This window comes from Neovison vison, chromosome 4, assembly GCF_020171115.1.
Source record: "Neovison vison isolate M4711 chromosome 4, ASM_NN_V1, whole genome shotgun sequence".
Classification (NCBI taxonomy): domain Eukaryota; kingdom Metazoa; phylum Chordata; class Mammalia; order Carnivora; family Mustelidae; genus Neogale; species Neogale vison.
Window position 1 is genome coordinate 135,556,416 of NC_058094.1, and position 23,757 is coordinate 135,580,172.

The following is a 23,757-nucleotide window of genomic DNA, read 5'->3' on the forward strand; positions in this document are numbered from 1 at the left end:
AAGAGCCAAAAACAGCTTCCCCAGAAGAGAGAAGATGCTCTGCGAAGCCATGGTTTGCTGCCAGCCCAAAGACAGGACAGGGGTCTTCCTGGGCCATGGCTGGAGCGCCCTTGAACAGCGCCCCCCAACCCTAGCAAGGCCTGGAGCCTCTCCTCCCTCAGCTTGGCTACCAGATGCATGAAGTGGTGTGGAAGGGCTTCTGTCACATCCACACTTCTCCCTCTGCCTTTGCATGAACCTGGCCGTTTGTACTCACAACTTTGCCATTGTTTGCCTGCATGGGCTAAGCATGATCCGCTATGGCTAAGGCTTGCGTCATGACCCTTGTGGTCAAGAGATGAGGCCAACGCGTGAACAGGAGAGAGAAAGCTCTTCATCTGAGCTGATTACATGAACGAGAGGAGAAAACCTAGACCATCTCGGCCTTGTATTTTCATAACGAGTCCAGGAGGGTCAAGAAGGGAGTAATTAGAAGCTGCGATCTGGGCTGAAGACCGACCTCTAGGTCGCTGACCCCACAGTCAGTCAACGGCAGATGGGCAGCACCCCTGGAAATGGCAATAGGACAAATCTCCATGCAGAACCAACCCAGGATGCTGTCCCATCCCCTAGAGGACAGCCACGAGACACAGGGAAAATGAGACAATCCAGGACAGATGTGGGAAAGCCGAGCCTAGGAGGACTCCAGACCCAGGGGAGGAAAGGGGCCAGAGCAGAGTCAGGAACCACAGAAGGAAGAAAACTCCCTATTGCTCACAAGAACCCCTGAGTCTGTATGTTTTGGAGCCTTTCTTAAAACAGGTGAAACCATTCAAGCAGACGAGTGTCTAACAGATCTCATAAAATCTGGAATTCCAATTGAAAGTGGAATCACATCCAAGAGTTCACAAGAAGCTTCTCTCTTTTTTAAAGCTTTTGTTTATGTTTTGAGAGAGAGAGAGCATGAGCATGGATGAAGGGTAGAGGGAGAGGGAGGCTCCTCCGTGAGCAGGAAGCCCAACTCCAGGCTCCATCCCAGGACGCTGGGATCATGACCCGAGGCGAAGTCAGACACCTAACCGACTGAGTCACCCAGGTGCCCCAACACAAGAAGCTTCTTAAGATGGAAAAAAAAAAAATTAATGTAGCTTCAGATAGTTTCTCTGCAAAATTAAAGGTCCATGTTGGTGAACCACAAACTCTGGCTCTAAGAGGATAAAGGACAAACCCAGAACTCCTGCACGCAGGCCATCTTCAGATGTCAAGCAGAAAGAACCCAGGCTACCTGTGAACGCTCTTAAAATAAGTTCCTGGAACCCAACCTGAGGAAGAGTTAACTCAGTGTAAGAATACAATACATCTCATAGGACACCTTCCCAAGGGGACCCCATCCCTCCCACCCCCTCCTCTCCAGCACCTCTCAGTTTGTTTCCTAAGATTGCGCCTGGGTGGCTCAGTGGGTTAAGCCGCTGCCTTCAGCTCAGGTCATGATCTCAGGGTCCTGGGATCGAGTCCCGCCTCGGGATCTCTGCTCAGCAGGGAGCCTGCTTCCCTCTCTCTCTGCCTGCCTCTCCATCTACTTGTGATTTCTCTCTGTCAAATAAATAAATAAAATCTTTAAAAAAAATATATGGTTTAAGAATCTCTTATGGTTTACCTCCTTCTCTGGTTTTGTCTTGTTTCATTTTTCTCTCCCTTTTCCTACGATTCTCTGTTTTGGCTCTCAAATTCCTTGTATCAAGGAGGTCATATTATAATTGTCTTTCTCTGACTGACTTATTTTGCTCAGCATAACACCCTCTAGTTCCATCCACGTCGTTGCAAATGGCAAGATTTCATCTTTTTGATGGCTACATAGTATTCCATTGTGTGTGTGTGTGTGTGCGCGCGCAGCGCGCACGCACGTATATATGTATATACATATATACATATAACTCATATATATACATATAACTCAGTTATATATATATATATAAAATCACATCTTCTTTATCCATTCACCTGTTGATGGACATCTAGGTTCTCTCCATAGTTTGACTATTGTGGACAGTGCTGCTATAAACATTTGGGTATATGTGCCGCTTTGGGTCCCTACATTTGTATCTTTAGGGTAAATACCCAATAGTGTGATTGCTGGGTCGTAAGGTAGAGAGTGAGTTTGAGAGAGAGCACGAGCAGGGGGAGTAAGGTAGCTCTATTTTCAACTTTTTGAGGAACTTCCATGCTGTTTTTCAGAGTGGCTGCACCAGCTTGCATTTCCACCAACCGTGTAGGAAGGAAAATAAATAAAATCTTAAAAAAAAAGAATGTGATACATCTCTGATACCATCAGGATGGTGCTGAGCCATGAAACCATTCCAATAGAGAACTGATTTTAAACTTTATTTATTTTAAATCATCTCCACACCCAACGTGGGGCTCAACCTCATGACCCAGAGATGAAGAGTCACGTGCTCTTCCAACAGAGCCCTCCAGCAGCCCCAAAATTGATTTTTCAATAGTAGCTAACAAAGTCCTAAGTTTAATCCAGATGTCCGTGATAATTCTTGATAAGCTTATAATGGGAAGGTTATAACTGAAATTAGAAGTCCCAATGGCTGATGATTATGATGCCAGTTAATGGGATGATAATCTTTAGAACGGTAGGCTCCATCAACTACAGAAGGGGCAAAGGGTGGGCATGGAGATGGGCAGGGAGGCAAGAGCTCCCACCCCAGTGAGACAGAAGGACTCTCAGCATTCACTGTAAGAGGGAAGCTCAGCATTGAAACGCAGAAGGGAGGGACGCTAGCACAAAGTGTGCAACTCTTGATCTTGGGATTGTGGGTTTGAACCCCTGTTGGGTATAGAGAAGACTTAAAAATATTTATTCATTTATTTGACAGAGAGAGAGTGTGTGTGTGCACAGAAGCAGAGGCAGCAGCAAAGGGAGAGGGAGAAGCAGGTTCCCTCTGAGCAAGAAGCCCAGTGTGTGACTTGACCCCAGGACTCTGCAGTCATGACCCAAGCTGAAGGCAGACACTTCATCAACTGGGCCACACAGGTGTTCCTAAAAATAAAAACTATTAAAAAAAAAAAGAAGAGTGGAAAAAGGTAACCACAAGAACAAAAGTAAATTTTAAAACTGTAACAGAGAATTAAACAATAACTCTAAACTTGCCACTCACAACAATAACTTTGAATAGGTCCAAACATCCAGTTCAAAGGGTTTCAGACCCAGTTAGTTAAGTTAGTCAGTAAATATCTATATTTATGGTGTGTCGGTAAGCCAGGTCCAGGTATAGGTGCTAAAAATACAGCTATGCACAAAATACAAAAAACTGTGTTCTTTTTATCTGAGAGAGAGAGAGAGAGCATGTGCGTGTAGAGGGGGAGGGGCAGAGGGAGAGAGAGAATCTCACACAGACTCTGCACTAAGCACAGAGCCTGACTTGGGGCTCGATCTCACAACCTGAGATCAAGACCTGAGCCAAAACCCAGGGTCAGACGCTCAACTGGCTGAGCCCCCCAGGAGCCCGCCAAAACTCCTTTCTCATTTAAGATTACGATCTACTGCACAGACAATGCTATGAAAGGTCAACTGGGTTGTTACACTGAACAACTGTTGCAACAACTGTTGCACTGAAAACAAAAGATTTAAATATCAAGCAAACCCAAAAAAGCTAGAAATGGTAACAGCCGCCAAGATAAAACTCGTGAATAAACAGAACAAAGCTTGTTTTATTATGGAAAAAAAAAAGGAAATTTATGGACTCGAGAGCATATCACCAAAATACATGAAGTCAAAAGGACTAGAAGTAAGGAAGGAATTTGATAAGACCAAACAGTGGATGACGAAGACCAGGCGGAGAGTCCTTGAAAAATCAAGTCGAGCAGATGGACCCCTGTTTCAGGTTAAGACCTTGTCTCTGCTGCTTATCAGCTGCATGCTCTTACCCAAATTATTTAAACTGTCAGCTTCAAGCTTTGAGAAAAGTAGGGGTAGTGGATGTGGAGGTATTAAAATAAATGGACCTTCTGGTGTCTCGCGGCCAGACCTGGCCCATAGCAGGTGCTCAGTACACACGTCCCACACTGTCAGTCCCCACACACGTACACAGATGTTGGGTGGCCTGAGGGGAAGATCTAAAAATCTTAAACCTACAAATAGAGAATGCACACAGACCCCAAATGCAGACGTATGTTTACATATGTAATGTGTTTTATATATGTATAAACATCTATATGTGTCTTATTGCAGCTTAAATTAGTTCAAATATCCTAATTTATCATCTGTATGCATATATACCCTCACTTTTCAAACATCCAAGAAAACTGTACTCAAACTGATATGCAGTAAAATCCCAAACTATAGGAATCATTTAGGTGCATATTATGAAATTAGAATGTCTTAGCCAAGGTTGGTGTCAAGTTCTCAGCCAAGGTTGTTTAAAAGTAACAGGTTAAAAAGTTTAGATATCACAAATAACTCTGGACTTACAGACATTATTTAGGACACATTCATCCAAGAAATTGTGCAAATGTTAGCTATAACAGCATACCAGATGAAACCAAAATTCAGACTCAAATACATTTGTTATTAATTAAAAAGTGAAACTTAGTCAACATATCACAATAACACAACAAATCTGAGGAAAGCAGCAAGAGACTGATAGAAATAAATTGTGAGAAGAAAAGACTTCAAGGGCGCCTGGCCAGCTCAGTCTGATGAGCACTTGATCTTGGGGTCGTGAATTCAAGCCCAACGGTGGGTGCAGAGATTATGTAAATAAATAAAGAAGAAGAAGAAGAAGAGGAAGAAGAAGGAGGAGGAGGAGGAAGGGAGAGAAAGAAGATTACCCACCCCACAAAAACAAACAAACAAACAAAACGCACAGCTTGATTAAGAAGGGTAATTAACTGATGGCGAAATTGAGATAAACCAGAGGCTGGAATGATCCGGCAAAGTATTTGAAAGCAGCCGTCCAGTGCTTCAACAAGTACTACAAACTGTCTTGAAACAAACTACACAGCAGAAAGTCTCAACAAGGAAATGAGTCAGACCTTCAGTGCGTTCCCCTGGCAGGATGAGGCATAGGGCAACCTCCCAGCCAGCACACGCCCCCCAGTGCCCGGATGAGAGCAAGTGATGTCCCCGGGACCCTCCTTCCCGCTGCCCCGTAGATGTCTAAGAGCCCGTCCCCACGAGGACCACAGAGCGGCCATGGTCAGCAGGTGGGCTGGCTCCCTGTCTCGGGCTCCCAGAGCCCTGCCACGGAGAGTGCTCACACCCGGGACACCTGCAGCGCTAGGTCTGGCTCTCCATCCCAGAGCAGCCAGCACCCACGCCAGCCATGCCGGCCACACCAGCCGTCGCAGGCTGCCCTTGAGCTCCAGAAACTCACTGAGGCTCAAATACGTGGGACCCATAGGATAGACACGCCTCGTGTCTGCTTCAGCAACTTTGGAGCAAACTACTGTCACAATCAAAATGACGTTCTTGGTCCTCTGACAGAGGTCTCTGGGGACCCCAGGGACATGGAAGAGCACTAGCTCCGACATTTGGGGAAAGTATTTTAATTACAAAAACAGTTTGAACCATATCTTCTCCTCCTCCGACAGGCCCTGAAAAGGGAGATCTGCAAACTTCGTGCAGACTTCCTACCAGGCAACGCCTGGTTATCACGCTGTGCTGGGCTCTGCAGGTGACACAGAGACGTCAGTGGGACCCTGCCCTGGGGGGCAAGTTCATGGGCCATGAGAGTCAGGGGAGAGCTCCTGTGAGAGCCCAGGGCCAGGTGACGCAGGCAAGTGGCCCTGTGGCTGGGGGGACTCCTGCCTGTTTTGCAGAATCGAGCCCCTTGTTCTCACAGTCATCAGCAAACCAGCCCCCCTTGGGTTCCTATCTTCCATGCAATTCCAGAACCGGCAGCAGAACCTGAAGGACAGAGCTTGCACGTGTCCTCGACGGTCCCACACATTTCCATGTTCAAGCGGCAAAAGAAAGGGGCAATATTCTGCATGGGATCATGTCTTCCCAAAGCCATAACCCCCAGGACCTCAGAATTTGTGACTGTGTTTGGAGATCAGGTCTTGAGATGGGTGATAGTTAATGTGATATCACAGGTTGGGCCCTAATGAGCGGGGTCCTTATAGGAAGAGGACATCAGGATGCAGACACGCAGCGGACGACCATCTGCACACCCCGGAAAACGGGCTCTGCCCACCCACGCTGTGACCGTGGACTCCCAGCCTCCACAACCGGGACAGAATCAGTCTCTGTTGTTTAACAGAGTCTGCGTATGGGCCAGCGAGGACAGGCAGCGTATCACAGACTTGAAAGTGACAGAGGTGCCAATTTCCAGTTCCACCTCTTACCAGCTGTGTCTCCAGTCTGCTCCAAGTCTTTGTGTTCCTGTCTGTATAATGGGGATAATTAGTACCTCCCTCCAACGTTGTTGGAGGGGTAAATGAGATGGTCCGTGGCAGGGGCCTGGCCAAGTGTGGATAAAAAACAGTGAGGACCGCAGCAGGGCATGCTTCCTGACTGAGCTCACCCCTGTTAACTCAGGCAAGATGACGGCGGACGGGCGCCCAAGCACAAGTGCCATCATGAGGGACAGGGCACCTGGGGACGCGGGAGGGCAGAGTGTAATCTGTCCCTGGCATATTTGAATATACACACTTCTCCTCTCAGCTCCCGTTCCCAGGCACTTGGCCCAGGCTGTCCAGATACAGCTGGGCTGAGGCCATCCTGGCACTGAGGACCCCTTGCCCCTTGGAGGAGCAGGTGCTTGGCAGGTCACCAACCTCGGCTCAGGACACAGACATCGATAAAGCCTGGCTTCCTTCTCCTGATGCTAGAAGAGACTAATTCAGGTCTGCCCTCGCCTGACCCCTCTGCTCGGGCCACCACGGTTCTGAGACACACACGGGTGAAGGCCAAGTGCTCTCTGCTCTTGGCTTCCCCTCAGCCCACAGCTCCTCTCACTCAGCCTCATCGCCAGGTGCTGGACAGGCAGCCCCTCCTCTGTCCCTCTCTCTCCTTGGGCTCCCGCCCTCTCTAGATACACTTTTCTGCCTCAGCACCCATGACATTCTGCACCAGACAAACCTCCCCCAGGACAGTGGGGGCTGTCCTGTGCACTGGGGGGAGCCTAACCTCATCCCAGCCTCCACCCACTGGGTGTCCGTAGCTCCCCTCCCCCACCTCCACCCCGGTTTGGACACCAGAGATGTCTCTAGATGTTGCTTCCGGTCCTCTGGGGACAATATCATCAGGCCCCACCCTGGCTGAGAACCCCTGGTCCCCCCACCATGTCTGCCTCCTTCCTCAGGGGACATCCTCCCTCCCCAGGCCCCTGGCAAACAATGGCGGAGCGTCCTTAGGAGATGGCATTCATAGAGAAGACCCAGCCTACATTAGTTGTCTCTTTTCTAAATATCATTTCTGGTACTTATTCTTTCTCCAGTCCTCCAGACCGCACGCGCTGCGAGAAAGCCACCCTTAGCTCGTGTGACAAGGAACCTGAGCACAAGCCGTCAGACAACGTTCCGGGGAGCGACGTTTTGCTTCTGATGCCGTTCCTGGCATGCTTCTGATTCTTGGAAACCCACTCTAGTTCTTTTATCTGTGCTTTCTACCTTTCTAACCTCCCTTAAAGCTCACACGGTGTCTTCACGCTGTTCTTTAATTTGACATCAGCCCAGGGCCAAGACCAAACACAATGCTGACCACAAAATTAGAAGAGGATACTGATGTGCTGGCACCACTTGGATAATAACACAGAAAGACCGTGGATTCCTGCCTAAATGCCTTCAGTAGGAGCTGAGTACTCCCTAGAAATTGTAGCCGTTGCTTTGTTGGGTTCAGGGAAGTGCTCGGTGGAGGGGAACAACCCCTGAGGAGCCCAGGTAGGCAAGGACATGGGAAGGGCGCCGAGAACTGTGGTGTAACCCCATGAAGAGTGATCTCCCACGGGAAATCCTTGATCTCCCTCATGCCTCTCTTTTGCAGGTGGAGGAAGAGTTCTCTATAGGATAAGCCCAAGGTCACACAGAAGGTTGGGACCGGGAGGGCGATCCCCAGCCTTGCCCATGGGCACACCTGTCCTTACCACCACCGTGCTTCTTGGTGCATGATGCCCTCCATGTCAGAAGTTGAACCCCCCGAACTTACACTTTTTCCTACACACGTGTCCACTGTAGGTGGTTCCAAGTAACAGAACATAATGCAGAGGACTAAGTAATTTGCAACATCGAGCCCTGTACCCTACAGATGATGTAGCTTCACTTTACCCAAGTGGCAAAGTTTCCAGGGTCTCCCACCCACGTGGGACTTTACACCAAGGGTCTCATGACTGGATCCAGCTTTCATGAAACCAAGCAGCCGAGGCCGACTGCCAAAGTGAAGTTAGTCTTATCAGTCCAAAACCAGGGTACCCACAGGCCAGGTCACCAGCCACGTGGGATGCATGAGAAAGACCAGCTCCTGTTAGTGCCTACGAAATCTGGAACAGGGTAAGCCAGAATCCAGGAAATCTCTGGTTTCTCTAGAATCTTCATCATCTTCAGGCTGCACGGGGCTCGACCCCTCTCCGCACCAGGGTCCTGGCCACGCCACGGCCCCTGCCCGCTGACGGAGGCCCGCACGCCCTGCCCTCCAGATGCCTCTCTGTGCGAGAGCTGCCCATCTCTCATGCTGAGTGAGTCCCTCCTCTTACATCTAAATCACTCCTACGCTTGTCTTCTCTTCCCCACGGCAGCGAGGGCTCTCCAGTGTCAGAGGGGGTCGTACTAACCGTTGTATCACAGAACACAGCACAAGACGTAATGCTATCATATACATATTATTAATAACACTAATGGATAATATATAATCAATTAAACTCAGGGCTTATTTATTCTTTTTTTTTTTTAAGTTTTACTTGTTTAAGTAATCTCAACGCCTGATGTGGGGTCTGAACTCAGTACCCCGAGATCAAAGGTCACATGCTCTTCCAACTGAGCCAGCCAGGCACCCCCCTTGTTTTTGAAAATTAAAATTTACAGGGACGCCTGAGTGGCTCAGTTGGTGAAGCGTCTGCCTACAGCTCAGGTCATGATCTCAGGGTCCTGGGATCTAGCCCTGCATCGGGCTCCCTGCGCAGTGGGGCGTCTGCTTCTCCTTCTTCCTCTGCCCCTTTCCTTGCTTGTGTCCTCTCTGTCAAATAAATAAATAAAATCCCTTAAAAAATAATAAAATATAAATTGAAATTTACAAGAGAGCTGTGATATAGAGTCGTTTCCTATGAAGTTCTTCAAAGAAGCCTAACCAGGGAGGGAATCCATTTGCCCCAGGCCTGTTGGAGCGTCTCTCTGGAGAGACAAACTCCTGGTGCTTATTTAGATTAACACCATTTCACTGTGACAGTGAGGATTTCTGTAAATACCCCCGCCACGTGATATTTTCAAGACCAAAACAGAAATTATTGGCGACATTCGGAGTGCCGGGGATAACTGCAGCCCCAGAGCTCTCACGGGGGTACGGAGTCACGGGTCTCCCTCCACTATGATCCCACAGGACGGCCCCAAGGTGTGCAAAGGCCAGACAGACCCAGAGGAACACCACGGCTCCCGTGACCACACGCCAGCGCCGACTGCTGCACTTTCAAGTTGGTGCCACTTGGAGCTTGAACGTGGATCAATGGGGGAACTTGGGGTCTCCTCTCCTGGATGGGAAAGTCGGATCAGATCACCCACATGTCTGTCCTCTGTGAAGTCCCTGAAAGGAGCCTGCAGACTTCCTTACAAGCCACCATCAGGCACAAAAACAAAACGCAAACCACAGCACATCCTTGGAAAAGAAAGCACCGATAGGAAGAACCCCACACCCGAGAGCACATCTCCACATGGAAAACCAAGCAGAACCCCATGATGTCTGCTCCCAGGGAAGCTGGTTGTGCCTCTACCCGGGCTTCTCCTCCACAGAGTAAGACTGACAGAGCCTCACAATCAAACTGGCCCAGGCCACGACCACAAACACATCGGGTCCAACTCGTCCTTAACCGCCAGATGCCCCCCACCAAACCGACCAGCTTCTGTCCCCCATGTTCTCCTCCTGCCCCAGGGAACAGCCTGCCCTTCTGTCTAGTTGTCCTCCGTATAACACCTCCTGCCCCAGCGTGCCCTCTAGGACTGTGACCCGGGGGACAACGGGAGCCCAAAGAGGCCAAGGTGAACCATAATCCCCACACAAAACATTATGCAGTCCAATCTGGAGAACACTGCACTATCTTTAAAGATCTCTTCTTTCTTCTGTGCCTGTGTGCTCAATAAGATCTCACTCATTTGGACTCCACTATTTTTGTTTTATTTATTTTAGAGAGGGAGGGGGAGAAAGAATCAAGCAGACTCCTTGCTGGACGTAGAGCCTGATGCGGGGCTCGATATCATGACCATGAAATTGTGACCTGAGTCGAAACCACGAGTCGGATACTCAACCCACTGCACCACCCAGGCGCCCCCAGACTCACCTTTTGAATGACCTCATTAATCTCTGGAGTGTTTGGTGTGTACAATATTTTTCCATGTAATATCGGTTTTAGGAAGGACCACACCAAAGCACCATTTGGAGACTGCAGAATTTCTTGATAGAGGTCCAAGCAAAATGGTGCTGTCACAATTACAAGGAAAAAAAATTACTCACAATACGGGATGCCCTGGCTAATAGTGACACTCGTCTACATACCCATGATGGCTCACTTTCCAACGGGTGTTGTGGATACGTTTTTCATGCCACAGTTGAATTTGGGCAGTAAATTCAAGAATAAGTGTTCTTGTTGCTATCCTTAGCACCTCTCACCTCATGAGAATTTCGAGATAACATGTTCATTTCAGTAATTGCAAAGAAAGGGAAGCGTGACCTTCACATATGCAAACTAAGCCATCAAGAAGAGCACTAACTGTGACAAAGACACCTGCCAATAGTAATAGAGAGAAATGCATCTGATCTCTAACGTAGAAAATCCTCAACACTTACAGGATTGGGAGCAGAATTAGATTCTTCCTATGAAGTTAGCTTTAAATACTGCTACTGAATTTTCTTCCCTGCGTCTACACAGCAGTGTTGACCTTACTGCTTTTAATATATTAAATCACCTTGTTTTCACCCAAACCCTTGTTCCCTCAAGGTGGGGGATCTACATTGCTGGATGATAATTGGTTTCAATCAAAGGTTGACTTGACTGACCTAACTGAATAGGTACCCAGTGAAGGTAGAGCCTTCACCACCATGAGGATTAGTAGTAACCAAACAGTGTACGGTTTGTCTTTGTTTTTTTGTTTTTTAAGCAGCCCCATGCCTAGTGTGGAGCCCAACACGGAGCTTACATTCATGACCCCGAGATCAAGACCAGAGCTGGGAACAAGAGTCAGACACTCAACTGACTGAGTTACCCAGAGCTCCAAAATATTGTAAGGTTTTAAGTTAGTGATGAATACTTCAGATTGTTCTTTTGCCCCTGCAGCAGACATTTAAGGTGGAAATACCTTAGTTTTAATAGCATAATTCTTGACACCCAAGGTATGAAAAGTGCAGTTGTGATTATCTCCATTATTAATTTCATCTTCCCAAATTCTCCATTTGAAAAGGAAAAACCAGTTCTTTTTATTCAACAAGTACAATAGAACTGATAGAAAGAATCCTCTGAGATATAATTAAGAGCATGACAACATAATAAGTTTTTAAAGCATACTTATAAAGATTGCTCTTACTGATATTCTTTAAAGTTACACTTTATAAGCATAATTTAAACAATCATGATTTTCATTTCAGAAAAGACACAACCATATATAGGTACAGAGCAAGAAATCTGAAACCAGGCATCCTGACCTCTGCCACTTGAGAGCTGTGTGACCTTGCTTAAGTCACTTAACCTTCTCTGAGCCTCCAGTATGTCATGTGGAAAAGGAGGGTACTAATATGTCTATGCTCAGAGTAACAATCATTTGAAATACAATGTATGAAAGGACCAAGAAGGACTGGTCCTCCATAGTAGCTGAATGACTAGATGGAGGAATGGTTGAGTGGGTGGATAGATGGAGGATGGTTGGAGGATGGAAGGATGGATGCATGGGTAGATGGATGGACAGAAGGATGGATGGAAGGATGGATGAATGGATCAATGGATGGGTGGGTGGGATGGATGTATGGATGGGTAGGGAAGGATGGATGGATGGATGGATCAATGGATGGGTGGGTGGGGAAGGATGGATGGATGGATCAATTGTTGGGTATATCGACAGATGGACAGATGAATGGATGAATCATTGGATGGGTGGAAAGAAGGACAGATGGGTGGACGGATAGATAGATCCATGGATGGGTCAGTTGATGGGTGGGTGGAGGAATGGATGGATGACTGGATGATCAAATTTGATGAGCAAATAAAAAATCCTCAAGAAACTCAAATGCAAGAAAAAAAAAGAATGGGAATTAGAGAAGTGGACAACAAAAATTATCAAATATTAATAATATTAATGTGTTTATACTGCCAAATTATGTTATATTTGGCAGCTCTCCGAATTATCCATTAGCTGATGAGCACACTGACACACTGTCTCTGACGTGGCTGCGAGGTCGTTGCTACGTGGCTCGATCCTGCATCTCCAGCTCTGCAAACTGCCACACTCCTCCCTTCCCCAGTCCCACCAACACTCTGTCCATCCTGGGCATGCCATACATAAACACAAATTTAACCATCTATTTTTTACATTAAAATAAATATATATCAGTATATAATACATAATTTGTAACTGATAACATTATATATATATATATATATATATATATATATATATATATATATATAGCAAGTGGTAGGCAGAATGTTAATACAGCCCTCAGATGGACTTCACACCTTGACTTGCAGACGGGACCTGTGAATGACAGACACCACCCCCCTCAGTAGATTACACAGGCACCGTGAAGGAATTCTGAAGATGTTAATAAGGTCCCCAATCAGCTCATTCGGAATTCATCAAAAAGATTATCCTGGTTGAGCAATCAAGCAAACCTTTTAAAAAGACTGGAAGCCTGAGAGTCAGACACCCCTGAAGCCCAGTGCACTTGGGACCCCTGGCTGACCTGGACCGGTGAGGGGTCCATGAACAGAGACCAGCACCACCATTTTGGGCCCTGCAAACCCCCTACACCCTACAACAAGGAGAAATATATATGGTCTCTTCCAAATCTGTCTTCTATGAGGCTCAGTGGCCAAGGACCATGGATTGATAAGTGATCTCCTGGCCACTCTAGGTGGACACGCTCTAATTAGGAAGGCAGACGGAACATGCTGGCAAGGGTTTGGGGTTTGGACAGGTCAGCGTTTCCCACCCCCAGCAAGTTATGCCTCTTTGGCCATGTGATTTCATCTCTGATCACGGCGGTCCCATCCATGATGTGGAAGGAATACCGGTATCACTTCTCCACCAACGCATGGAGAGGATGGGCCCGTTTACACAGGCGCTGGGGGCTTCCAAAGCCACCTGCTGGGGCAGCGTGTGGTGGCCTTAAGGAAAGTGAGGGGTAGAGCTAAGAGGACGGAGACAATTCTTTGCCAGTGTGCACCCACCTTCACACAGAATGTTCCGTACAGACCAGGGCTAACAGCCAAGACAAAAACCAATCTCAACGCATGCAATAAATTACTGTAGTCTTACTTGAATCTTCAGGAATATTGAATTTTTCTTTGTCCCCTCCCAGGAGCTCGTTAATTCTGGGCAAGTTAATGAACGAGTTCGAACCACTGAAGAACGATGCTTGATCCTTGCAAACCTTCTTCATGACGAACTGGAAAGAACCGAAGGCTGAGCTTCTGGACAGGCCACGCTGTGGAGCCTGAGAACATGAAGAAAAGAGCAGCATTTCAACACGTGGTGGAGACTTCTGAAAGGGAACCCGTTCTCCACCTCAACACCCAAGCTGTTCCACAAGTCCAAGCACACAGTGTCTGCTTTGGACGTCTCTGACCTGGAAACACTCAGTAGATCAGGCGGTGATTTTCCTGGCCTGTAAACCTGTCACGGAGACAAATGTCTCTCATACACACACACACACACACACACACACACCACACACACACACATGCGTGCACCAGCAAACCCTCGTCTGCCTGGTGATAAGTGATCAATCCATAAGATATCACTCACTCCAACTAATTAACGGTCTTCAAGTGCGTCCCTACTGCCCGGTTACCCAGATACTTGACAGCTGTCTACATCACGCATCAGCTCGCTGGCGGAGCACTGTCCTGCCCAAGGTCACCTTGCTGTCCACCCCCACCCGGACCTGGGCATCTGCGTGTCCCCACGCATCTGCTCTCACTATGCAGCCCCACCTGGTAGACGGCGTCCAGGCAAAAGCTAGCATCACACCACTGACTGCATTCGAGTCTGTATTTGTGTGTGCAGCAAATTATCTGTACTTTGTAAGACAATTATTTATATGTAAGTAAAGGTTTGAAGGTTTGTGAGAGCAGTTCACTCTCAGAATTAAGTTAAACTGGCCCTTGGAATCTCGTTTGTGCTGATACTCGGTTTAGCGATTTCTGAATTCACAGACAGTCTGTGAGCTATCCCCATGTACCGTGCGAGTGCGTGTTGCTCAAAGAAGTCCCTATCCCCCTGTTCTTAGGGAAACGGCTGGCCTTATTGCCGTCCTGTTGCCACCAGACCAGAGAAGGTGGTCTTTTTCCTATATTTTGTTCTCACACGCAGACTTTAGACATTAGAAGAAAGAGAAATACAGACAAAAGCAGCAAACACCAAGACATAGCAACCCTGAACTTTTCCTCAGGGGCCAAGAACAAACACACACCTGTTGGAAGTCAGGCATGTCCAGCAAGGTGGTGATCTTATACGCGTGGAGAAATTCGGGGAGGTATTCCAGAACGTGGCCGGCTTTAGCAAGCAGGTGGTTGAGCCTGGAGACCACATTCAACAGGGAGCTGAGTGCATCGTGGGCTTCCGAGGGCATCAGAGTCTCAAAGGAAGAAACACAGCACGAGAAATCACCATCGGACTTGCAACTCTCATGAGCATGCTTGAGCCATGAAAACCTGGTTATTTGATTTTCTTCTCTCTTGAGACAACTTCATGCCATATAAAAGTTCCCTGTATCAGAGCACCCCTTGCTCAGCATTTTGGCACATAGAGCACCCACACTGTTCAAACGTACACCAGGGATAGATATACTCTGTCGTTAAAAATTGAAATCATTTTCAAAATATTTCTCTTTATGTTGGAGGTGCCTAAAGTGGACACTTAAGAGGTCAAAAAAGAACAATTCTTATATGGGAAATGATTTCCATTTACCCGCCGTAAACCATTTCCATTGACCCTTCTCATCCCTCTGTGCCACGCTAATGTTCATTTTGTGGGACAAAGGGACAGGGGCTGGGAGATCCCAGGACATCCAGGAGTCTCACAGTCAGAAGGATGGGGTTGGGCATTTAACCTGGGACTTTAGAAACAGCCGTGCCCTTGAAACCTACATGTGCTGTGACCCTGACCTGCTAAGTACTTTACTTATCGTTCACGTCTTGTCTGTCCTGGGCTGTAGATTCCTCGTGGGCGGGGATGCATGCCTGTCCCCTCCCTTAGGTACAGCAGCAGGAGAACATGGGCGGTATGATGGCTCAGAGTCTGCTGGATACACGAACAAACGAGCAGACACTGCCTCTTCCCACAAGAAGGGACGAGTCACAGCGAGCCTCCTCTCTCTGCGCTCATCTGTACACTGAATTTTCAGGCTTTTGGACTCAGGCTGAGGCCCTGACTGTCACAACTTCTTATTCCTCCTCGTTAGCATCCTGTACCTGCCACTTAGCCGTGGGCTCTGTGGCTGACCTACAGGCCCCGAGATCACAGCTCTCTCTTCCTGGCTGGGCTCTGCAAATAAGGATGCCACTGCACGATCAGTCAACACGCGGGCAGCGGACATGGGTGCGGGCTCTGTGTCTGTCTCTGTTCACCTTTCTCATGGGTCCGCGCCCCAGGAGGGGTGCCCAGCGCACCACATGCATGGTGGGGATGACCCGGAATGGAACACAGTGCTGACAGAAGGAGGAAGCCACAGATCCACACGGCAAGCCGTGTGGTACAAGCAGCTCACGGATTCACCATCAGGGCAACAGAAAGTGGGTGGATCTGGGACCCCGGTGTCAATGCCACTTGCCCTGCAGTTTTGGGGGTGCTGTACCATCTCCAGGAGTATGCTGTCCATCGGCTTTCCTACAGCCGTGCTCCTAGAAGGCTCCCGATGCATCGTAGCGGGTGTGGTGAGTGGTGGTGTCCTTCTGCTTCCATCTGGGAGACTCACCCCAACCCACATGTCGTCCTCACACCCCTCCACAGAGGACTTACTTGGAAGCACTAATTTCACTGGGGGCAGGGGCGGGGCTGGGGGTTCTGCATGCATAACAGAATGGAATTAAAACCCTGGCTCGCTGTTGGGCTGCGTCCGTGTCCCAGGGGACACGTGGGGAATTGGGAGGGGGTACTGGATCTGAAAGTTAGCACCTGTGCTCAGAATGTGTGTGTGTGTGTGTGTGTGTAACCCGATACTTAACCATGGGAGGGAGACCACAGAGGAAAGAGGGTCGGGATGGCAAACCTCTCCTTTTCCTGACCCCAAAGCTCTTCTCCCTGGTTGGAGGCACCCAGAGCACCCTTGCTGGATTGGCAACACCTGTGGCATCTCTGATTAGCCCAGATGTCGACGAATCCACCCCAGGGAGTAATGGGGAACAAGACTGGTCCCTAAGGGTAAAAGCTAAGTCTCTGAGAGCATAACTAAGACCGGAACAGTGGAGGACAGATGAGGAACTTCTAGAAGAGGTAGAGCCCAGAGAGCGGTCAATGGGGGAGTAATCGGGGGTGTCCCCAGGTCAGCTGTGCTCACCGTCCACACGGGCGGTCAGTGGGGGTTAACCAGGGGTGTCCCAGTCAACTCTGTCCACGGTCAACTCTCTCTAGCACACATTGTCATCTTTGGATTTGCCAGACCCTTCTCACCCTCATCCCACTGCGTGCAGGAGTGTGTGGGGCAGGTAATGAGCTGGTTCCCAAAGTGACCAGAGCCTGGCCCGTGCTCCCTCCCACCGGCACACCTTCTCCTGAACAGGTCCTGGCAGAGGCAGGCATGTAACCCTCACAAGACAGAGGCTGTGGGTCTCAGGACACAATGGGGCAGAGAAGCCACAGCCAAGGAGGGGTGGGAGCAGCTCCTGACTCCGAGGGGAGGGGGCATGGCCCGAGGAACCCAGCTTCCCCAGAGGTACCCCAGGAAGGATTCTTAAGGAGGAGGGGAACCCAGCCCTGAAGTTAGGAAGGCTTTTCCTAGTGGGTTCTCCTGTGCTGACCACGCTGACAGCCAGCAATGCCGTGCCAAGTGTCCCCACAGGCCTGACCCCAGGGACCCCCCTGGAAGGTCTCCTGAGCACCCCCAGATTCCAAACCCCACCCCAGAGTCAGCACACATGAGACGGGGAAGTTGGCTAAGGCACCTGCCCGCCCCTCCCCACCGCCCCTCTGCAGATGGCACACGGCCGCAGTCAGGCCGCCCCCCACGGTCACCCCCTTACTTTGTAAATGACGTTGCGCAGATTCAGGTTCTGGCTCATGGACACGATCAAAGCATACACGTGGGGCCCGGGAAGGCTGCACAGTTCCTCCGCTGCAGCCCGGGACCCGCGGGCCTCAGGAAGCTCCAGCAGCAGCCGGAGAGCATCTGCATCGCACCTCCTGGACAGGGCCATCGTGAGGGCCCCCGAGAGCACCTGCGTGGGTGGAAGCAGGAGGACCAGAGGTGAGCCCAGCTGGCACTTGCGGCCCCAGCAAAGCGCTTCCTCAGTGAGGGACCCCCACCCCGAAAGCACGTTTTCCCAACGGGCTGAGGATTTACCCATAAAAACACACGGAATCCAAACCTCTGTGTGGTTCCTAACATTCCTACTGGAAACGTTTCTAAAAATGTGCACATAATTCTCCAATTTTGAAGGGATCTGCCCTTTCTGAGGACGCGGGAGCAGGACCACAGGACCCTCCACCCTTGACCCCGTGGGCCCCACACACAGCCTCTGACTCTTCCCCCGACATGAGGTCTCAACCTTCACTTCTCAGCTGTCAGTGTGAAACGATTCTCTTCCACAACCGAAACAAAGACCATTTCTCCACGCCTGTTACCGTTTTCGAAAAGAAAAAGTGCGCCCACTCAGAGGAGGGATGGGGACATCCAGTACAACCGTTACATGCCACAGGGAAGGGATCTGGGGCACGTCTCCATTTGAGGATGGCTTTCAGTTAATAACCTTCAAAATGGACAAGGCATAAAGCAAAATTTCGCAACTGCACCTCCAATGACTGTCTACACTGTGATGCATATCACTGGTGTGAACCATCCAGACAAAGCAAGACCCTTTGTGAACCAAAGCTACTGTTTTAATTAGGAGCCTCCCGAGCACACAGGACTCACCAGATGCCTTCCTATAACACCAAAGAGGGTGCAGGAAAGCCATTAAGAAATAAAAGCCAAGAAATCAAAGCCAATAAGGTACGCATTTATGGATATTTTAAGGAACTGGCTGGAGTGATTGTGCAGGTGCAAGTCCAAAATCCTCAGGGTTAGCCAGCAGGCTGGAGACCCAGGGAGGAGCTGCAGTTGGGAGTCTGAAGGCAAAACTCCCTCCCTGCCTGGGGACCTAAAGTCTTTTCGCTTACAGCCTTCAACTGATTGGACAAGGCCCACTGGCATCGTGGTCTTCATGCAACCATCTACTGATATAAATGTTGATCTCCTCCAAAATTGCCTTCATGGCAACAGTGAGACTGGCGTTTGACCAAACACCTGGGTGCCACGGCTAACCAACCTGACATACAAAACCAACCATCACAAATGGCTAGGACACTCTCTTATGCTAATGTACCTTTTGAACCTTTGTGAGAGCTATATTTAGTGTTTTCACACCTAATTAACCAAGAAACCCTTTTCCATATGGGACGTGTGGGGTGCAGACGCAACTTGGGGAAGATTTTCTTAATGCCACTGTTTTCAAATGTGTTCTCCTGGGGGTGGAGTGCAGTTGCTTTGGAGCCGGGCAGGGTACATGCCTGGGGCGGTGGGGGATGGGCGTGATGGGCGGAGTCCGAACATCGAACATTTGCTTTGACTGGGGCAGCCTGTCTTTGATCCATTCCATGGAGCGGGCTTCTGTATGAAATTTTCCTTGAAAACAGGATCCACCCAAGCCCGCAACTCCAGAGGCTCGTCCCTGCCTTCCAGTGAGCACCAACCAGAAGGAGCCAATGAGAGCTCATTTGCATTTCCCCCGCAGCCCGGTCTTAGCTGCCATCTAGAGCATCACCCGGTGGCCGTCAGGGAGGGTCACGGTCAATACCTCTCCTAAAATTTGTCCCAGGGCAAAAACATGTCTTAAAAACTTGTGTACACCTATTTAAACCAAAAGCGAGGGTCCCACCCCATCATATAGAAACTGAGGGCACACTGTGTGAGCAAGTCATATCTGAGCACATCTGCCTCCACTCCTCTGTCGTCTTCCAAACCTTATTCTTCATCCTCCCTGAATTTCACTACGTCCATTTTTCCAGCATGGAAGCCACCTGAAGCAGGTGGAAACAGGTAGGGAGGAAAGAAACAGAAATAACACTCTGTTTTGTCGGGTTGGAGATGCCATGGTTGAGTCCTCACCCAAGCGAACCACGCTTGGGTGACCTGTGGCTTCACTTAGGCTGATACGGCCACCAATCAGAAGCAGGGAGGCCAAAGTGTTGACACTTGGCTCGCACATCTGTGTTTGGGGTCCAGGAGGGCAGCTCCCTGCACTGAGAGCTGGCGCGCCTCAGGGACGGCCCCTACTCTGTGCAGCTGACAGTTTGCAACATGGAGGTGCGAGGAAGCATGGAAATGGATGGCCACTCTCTGCCTAATTATGACCAGGCGGGAAACGTGGCCAGTAATGCAGAAGGACTGGGAACAGGGAAAGCAAGTCAGCCGTGTCTCAGTGGTGCCGAGAGAGTCAGCAAGATGAGAGCAGAGGGGAAGCACTCCATCTAGCACCAGCAGAGAGGAGCCTGGGGCTCTCCGCCCCCCATGTCCCACTGGGCTGGGGCTCTCCACCCCCCATGTCCCACTGGGCTCTCAGACCTGCTCCCACCACGACAAGCTCCAAGCACAGACAAGCGCCAGCATCAGGGGCGGGAGGGAACTATGCGGACCTGTCGGGAAGGACAGCAGACCAGACAGAAGGGCTCTAGAGGAAGGCCGAGGGCACCTGGGTGCTGACCATGGCTCTCCTTGTGTCTACAAGGCCCCCTCTGCCCTCACCAAGCTGCAGGCTGACCCCTGGGGCAGCAGTCACAGACCTCCTTGTCCACTGAGGAAGATCCGGGCTTCGCAGAAGTTTGGGACTGGGGGTGTGGGGTGGTAGGGGACACAACTCCCACCTGGCTCTCTGTCTCCACTTCCAGAACATTTTCTCCTCTCCAGGCTCCAGACAAGATAATGGGGCTATTATCTACAGTTTTTAGGAAGTCATGGAGGGGGCGCCAGGGTGGCTCAGTCATTAAGCATCTGCCTTCGGCTCAGGTCGTGATCCCAGGGTCCCAAGATGGAGCCCCGCATTGGGCTCTCTGCTCAGCAGGGAGTCTGCTTCTCCCTCTCCTGCTCCCCCTGCTTGTGTTCCCCCTCTCTCTCTGTGTCTCTCTCTGTCAAATAAATAAATAAAATCTTTAAAAAAAAAAAAAGGAAATAAAGAAAGAAATAAGAAAGTCATGGAGGAAATGAAATCTACCTTAGTTTTCGCTCTTTTATTTCTGAGAGAGAGTGGGAGTATGGGACAGCACAGAGCCTGACACGGGGCTTGACCTCATGATCCTTAGGCCATTACTTGAGCCAAAATCAAGAGTCAGATGCTTACCCGACTGAGCCACCCAGGTGTCCCAACCTCAGCTTCATTTCTTAAAGTGGATCCTAGGAATTGGCAGCACACAGCAGGGCAGGCACCTGGATCAATCCTGACTGTGGGTCATGCACAAGCTCTTGGAGAGCAGCAATGGCCACAAACCACGTTGGGAGAGCCACGTTGATACCAAAGTCTCTCCTTCAGAGAGCACACTAGGGCATCCAAAGGCTAGGACATTGCCAGGACCCAGGTTACATGGCTGATTTAAGAGACAAACTTACAAGCAGGTGCTCCTGCACCTGCCCAGACCGTGGCCAACCCTCTGCACTCCTGACCTGAACGAACACACACACGGTGTGCTCCCCTCCTTGGGGACGAGCAAGGCTGAGAGAGATATGTGACACTTTACCAAGTCGAGCCAGGATGAAAGATTCACAGAAGTGAGGAGTAATTGACTGCAACCAGCAAGAGGTACTTGGACAGAGATCAGCGCAAATCCTATAAAACAGGTTCAAAGCTATTTATGTCGGTGCGAGCAGGGAGAGATGCACCACCTTGGGAGCAGCGAGGGACGGTTCTGCTTTCAGAGGTAGCAGAGAGGCAGAGAGGTCTGGATTAAAAGGACCACACATCCAGGCTGAAGCCCAGAGATGGGGTCCCTTGCGGGAAATGGGGGAAACTTAGCTTCCAGGATCACATGCCCCACAGAGCTGGCCGTGTCTTCCAGGGGACGCCTGACCAGAATCCTCCATGTGGGCCAGAGACTGTCAACACCACTCACACACTAATTATTGTCTTCTCTCTGGGGTGGAGCTGGGGCCTGCAGCGGGTGGTTGCTGGAAAAAGTCGATTTTGCCTGCTGTCTACCCCAGAGGGAGCCACACCAAGAAAAATGTTTTGCAGCTTTTCAGGAGACAAACTCCATGTGCTGCAACAAATGGGATGTGAGCTGTTGGGTAAATCTCCATCCAGCATCTCTCTGCTCCCAAACCACACCAGCCAGCTGCTCATGACGCCCACAGAACCAGCCTCAAACAAAAGGTGCATGCCTCTCTGCCCAAGCAAAATAAGAGAAAGTCTCAGAACACCTTCCCATTGAGGACTCTCTGGGGGCCCCCTCCCCCTCTTCCTCCACAAGAACCCCCATAGGAGGAACGAACCCACTCAGGACCATGGACAGCGCCTGTCTTCCCAGACAGTGCCGATACACTCCATTGTTTGGAGAAGAAAATAACGGGATAGGAGACAGACGCCCAGTCTTCCTGGGTCCTGACTCAGACCTCGTTGTAATTTTAAAGAATCAAAATGTAGCCAAATACATGGAAGAAAGTGACCGCTGATTTAAGGCCCATGACAGGGCATGACAGCATGAAATGCCTGCTCTCCTCACAGGGCAGGTGGAGGGGTCGCCCAGGACGCAGGCAGGCGAGGCAGATGCCACATGCCCAGGTCTGTGATTCTGGTTTCATGGTGAAGAATGCAGCATCACCGGGGAGGGAACTTCCTGAGGCGCCCAGAGCCAGAACCGAGGCTGAGATCAGTTCCAGCCTCCCTGCCTCCCTGCCTCCAGCCCTGTGTCCTGGGTGCCCAAGCCTGGGCCTCTCCCATGTGGCTCTTCACAACCGCTCATGGCTTCTGGTCATGGCTGCCTGAGCCCCTGCGTGACCCGTCTCCACCGCTGACGTGTCACCCGCACGTGGGGTCATCCCCATACAGCACATTTATGTCTTTGTATGCCACTGCCATAGAAGGTTCTGGAACATTTGCTCCCTTAGCAATTGAGGAAGGACCCCTCATGGAAAGGGAGCTTTTCCATGAATGAACGAACGAATGTGGGTTCTGGAAGTCTGCCTATGTGACAGATTCGCAAACTGACGGAAAGTAGGATAGACAAGCCCAGAGAGGAAGCCGTCGAGCTTACCACCAAAAATACGGTGCTGCCGTCAGCCTGGCAGTCCAGAAAAAAACAGACCCCACAGCGCAGTCCCCTCCCCGAACACAAATTCCTTCCCTAGGACCTTGTAGACACAGGTGGGTCCAGGGATACATTTTGCAAGCAAAGCAGATAGCTTCGTTATCTCGTTGAAGGGCAGAAATGCAGGCTTGCAAGAGCCACGCAACCTCCCAATTACCCACTGGCCCAGTTCTTCAAGGGACCACAGTGGTTTACACCGTCAATGAGGCAAAGCCAGACCCGGGAATGTGAAGCCGCTGGGGAGCCAGCGCGCCCGGCCCCTCTCAGGATAGAGTGCCAGTGACACCTGCTGGCCTTCTGCTGCCTCGGGCGGCCGCCATCCCCAGAGCAGAGCCCACCTTCCCTCTTCTGTATTTAGGAGTAAGTTCCTCTCTTTTCTGGGGTCTCCTCTTGTTTGTTCATTTGCCAAGGGGGAGATGGGTGGAGAGACGGGCAAACCGCGTGACAGGGATTAAGATCACAGTACAAACGTCCAGTTGCAAGAGGAATAACTCGGGAATGAAAAGTACAGCCTAGAGGATACAACCAATGACACTGTGACAGACGTGTCAGGATGAGTGTCTCATAATGTGTGTGACTGCTGAACTGCTGTGCTGGACACACAGAACTAACTTCATATTACAGGTCAGCTATGCTGCAATAAAAAAGTATTTAATCGTTGAGCCTAAGCCCAAGTCCTATAAGCTTGGCAAGGGACCCCAGGAGGGACTCCCCGCCCCCACTAGAAGTTCCAGTAACTGAAGATTCCAAACTGAATCTGATCACTGCTTACGTACAAGGACATGTTCTCTGACCCACCTTATCCCCAACTCCCACCCCAATCTGTATGTGGTGCTCAGTAACCACCGGCAGGATTTTTCCTTG

The 23,757-nt window shown here is 49.9% G+C and overlaps 1 protein-coding gene across 1 annotated transcript in view; it reads right to left on the minus strand.

Annotated features, from left to right (window-relative positions):
• The window catches only part of ABCA13 (ATP binding cassette subfamily A member 13), a 330,719-nt gene that overhangs the window by 206,596 nt on the left and 100,366 nt on the right, over positions 1–23,757 (minus strand). Inside the window, exons 25-28 of the mRNA XM_044246994.1 lie at positions 17,583–17,777; positions 14,816–14,980; positions 13,660–13,837; positions 10,473–10,612 (exon numbers count right to left, since the gene is read on the minus strand). Coding sequence (XP_044102929.1) covers positions 10,473–10,612; positions 13,660–13,837; positions 14,816–14,980; positions 17,583–17,777 — 678 coding nt within the window. The remainder of the gene's footprint in view (positions 1–10,472; positions 10,613–13,659; positions 13,838–14,815; positions 14,981–17,582; positions 17,778–23,757) is intronic.